The following is a 1,789-nucleotide window of genomic DNA, read 5'->3' as shown; positions in this document are numbered from 1 at the left end:
ACGTGGGTCCTTCCGTTGTTCATGACTCATTCCCTCACGTGAGGCTTTATGGTAAATTATATAACAAGCATTACGTGTTAGCATTACTCTCTTCATATGCATATGGTTGATGGAAACAAAAATCCAAATGTCGTTTTCTGCTCAGTGTATGTTGTTATTGACCTTCAGAATGTCCTATAATGGTTTGTTTGATTTTTCTTCAAACTTTCAACTTCTTTTTCCAGTAGCAAACATTAATGTCAATGTCAGGATCAATCCCACAGCAGCCCTCTCCACAGACATTGCCATTTATGACACTCCAAGAAAGTCAATGCTGAATATAAAAATACAAATATAACAATATTATAAAAAATATTTTTTAATAAAAGGTTTTATTGCATTTCTATCAGGATACCCCTTGAGACATATGAAATATGATCTGATATATTTAAAAATTGTCTCCACATAACTTTTCAGAAACCTCTCTGTTGTATTAGTAAGAAACACCAGCATCAAAATAAACTTTAATTTATAAGACAATTATTAATTAGATCTTCATGCCATTTAAAAACTGTTATAATTTAAGTTGTAGGTACGAAAGAAACAATTTATAAAACGGCTTTTTTAAGACCAATGAATTTTCATTTATCAGTTCAGTTATCTAGCCATCGGGCACTATTCTCCAGAGAAGATAATTCCCATTCATCACAGACCTTATGTCAGAATGCAGGCGTGCGGTTGCATCCAGCACTGGCTCTGAGCTCTTGTAGTGGGTTGTGGGCATAGCAGTAAATTCGTCAGGCTGATGAGTAGGCTGGCAGTTGAAATAGTGTGCATTGTTTTCCAGTCCTGGCAGCTGCTGTGTTTGCTTTCCGAGCAGTGAACCTGATGGAGGTGACATCACTGGCTGCAGCTGAAGTAAGGATATGTTTCACTCCGACGGAATGGAAGTAGTGCCTGAGAGGCCGCCACACTCGGCACTGCACCTCAGGCACATGGGACACACAATACTCGTAGCCTAATTTTTTAATTTGGGTAAAACCTGTATGTTCCAAGCTAAGTAATATTAAGTACTTGAAATTCCTTTATTGCTTGAAAACAATCTTCTTGTGAAGGAGACATAAACAAGATTCTTATAGGAAACCATTATGGGACACAAGATGCCAAGTAATTTTAACAGAAACTATTAGAGCTTATGTTGCATTTTCTTCTTATTGTTCACGCTCATGTGTTATGCTCATAGAACAAAGAAAAGCTAGTTGACAGTTAAAGAGCGTGTGTTTGAATGATGTAGCACAGATACATAGGCTTTTTGCTTATTTTAATTGTGAGTTATTTAGAGCTGCTTTCTTGTCAATAGTATAATTTATACCTGAAACATGGTTCAATTAAATAGTAGCTTAGCATATTACTCAATTCGTTCTCTCTCATAGAAGTGTAAATTTTCCCCTTAAAATAGCTGCCTGCGTTCTTTGTTTAAGGGGAAGAGGATGTTTATGTGTTTTGCAACTGAGTAAACATTAGTTCCATCTCAAAATGATTTCCTGGAGTCACTTACTCCTTATACTAGTACAACAGGACTGGGATTCATAATGTACGTTTATTTATAGAAGCAAGTTGAAATGTTAGACCTCTTATAAACTCATACTACCTTGTATATTTGAAGAAGGCTCAACGCTAAAGTCCAGGTTATTTTCTACTGCATATTTTAGCATTTTGCCCATGTTCTGACATTTAGAAAGTCAGAAATGAGAAGGAAAGTTGTAGCTTCAGTACAGAGACTTAGGACAAATCAGAAGAACTTAGAGTG

The 1,789-nt window shown here is 36.1% G+C and overlaps 1 protein-coding gene across 5 annotated transcripts in view; it reads left to right on the top strand.

The window, feature by feature from the left end:
- Positions 1–1,789, top strand: part of TBC1D19 (TBC1 domain family member 19) — a 147,826-nt gene that overhangs the window by 139,423 nt on the left and 6,614 nt on the right. For all 5 annotated transcript variants that reach the window (XM_044767663.2, XM_044767664.2, XM_044767666.2 and 2 more), the window contains one exon: positions 827–897. In XM_044767663.2, the coding sequence (XP_044623598.1) occupies positions 827–897 (71 nt within the window). The remainder of the gene's footprint in view (positions 1–826; positions 898–1,789) is intronic.

Source organism: Equus asinus, chromosome 3, assembly GCF_041296235.1.
Source record: "Equus asinus isolate D_3611 breed Donkey chromosome 3, EquAss-T2T_v2, whole genome shotgun sequence".
In the NCBI taxonomy this organism is placed as follows: domain Eukaryota; kingdom Metazoa; phylum Chordata; class Mammalia; order Perissodactyla; family Equidae; genus Equus; species Equus asinus.
Note: the sequence above shows the minus strand (reverse complement) of the source record. Positions and strands in the feature narration are given on the sequence as shown.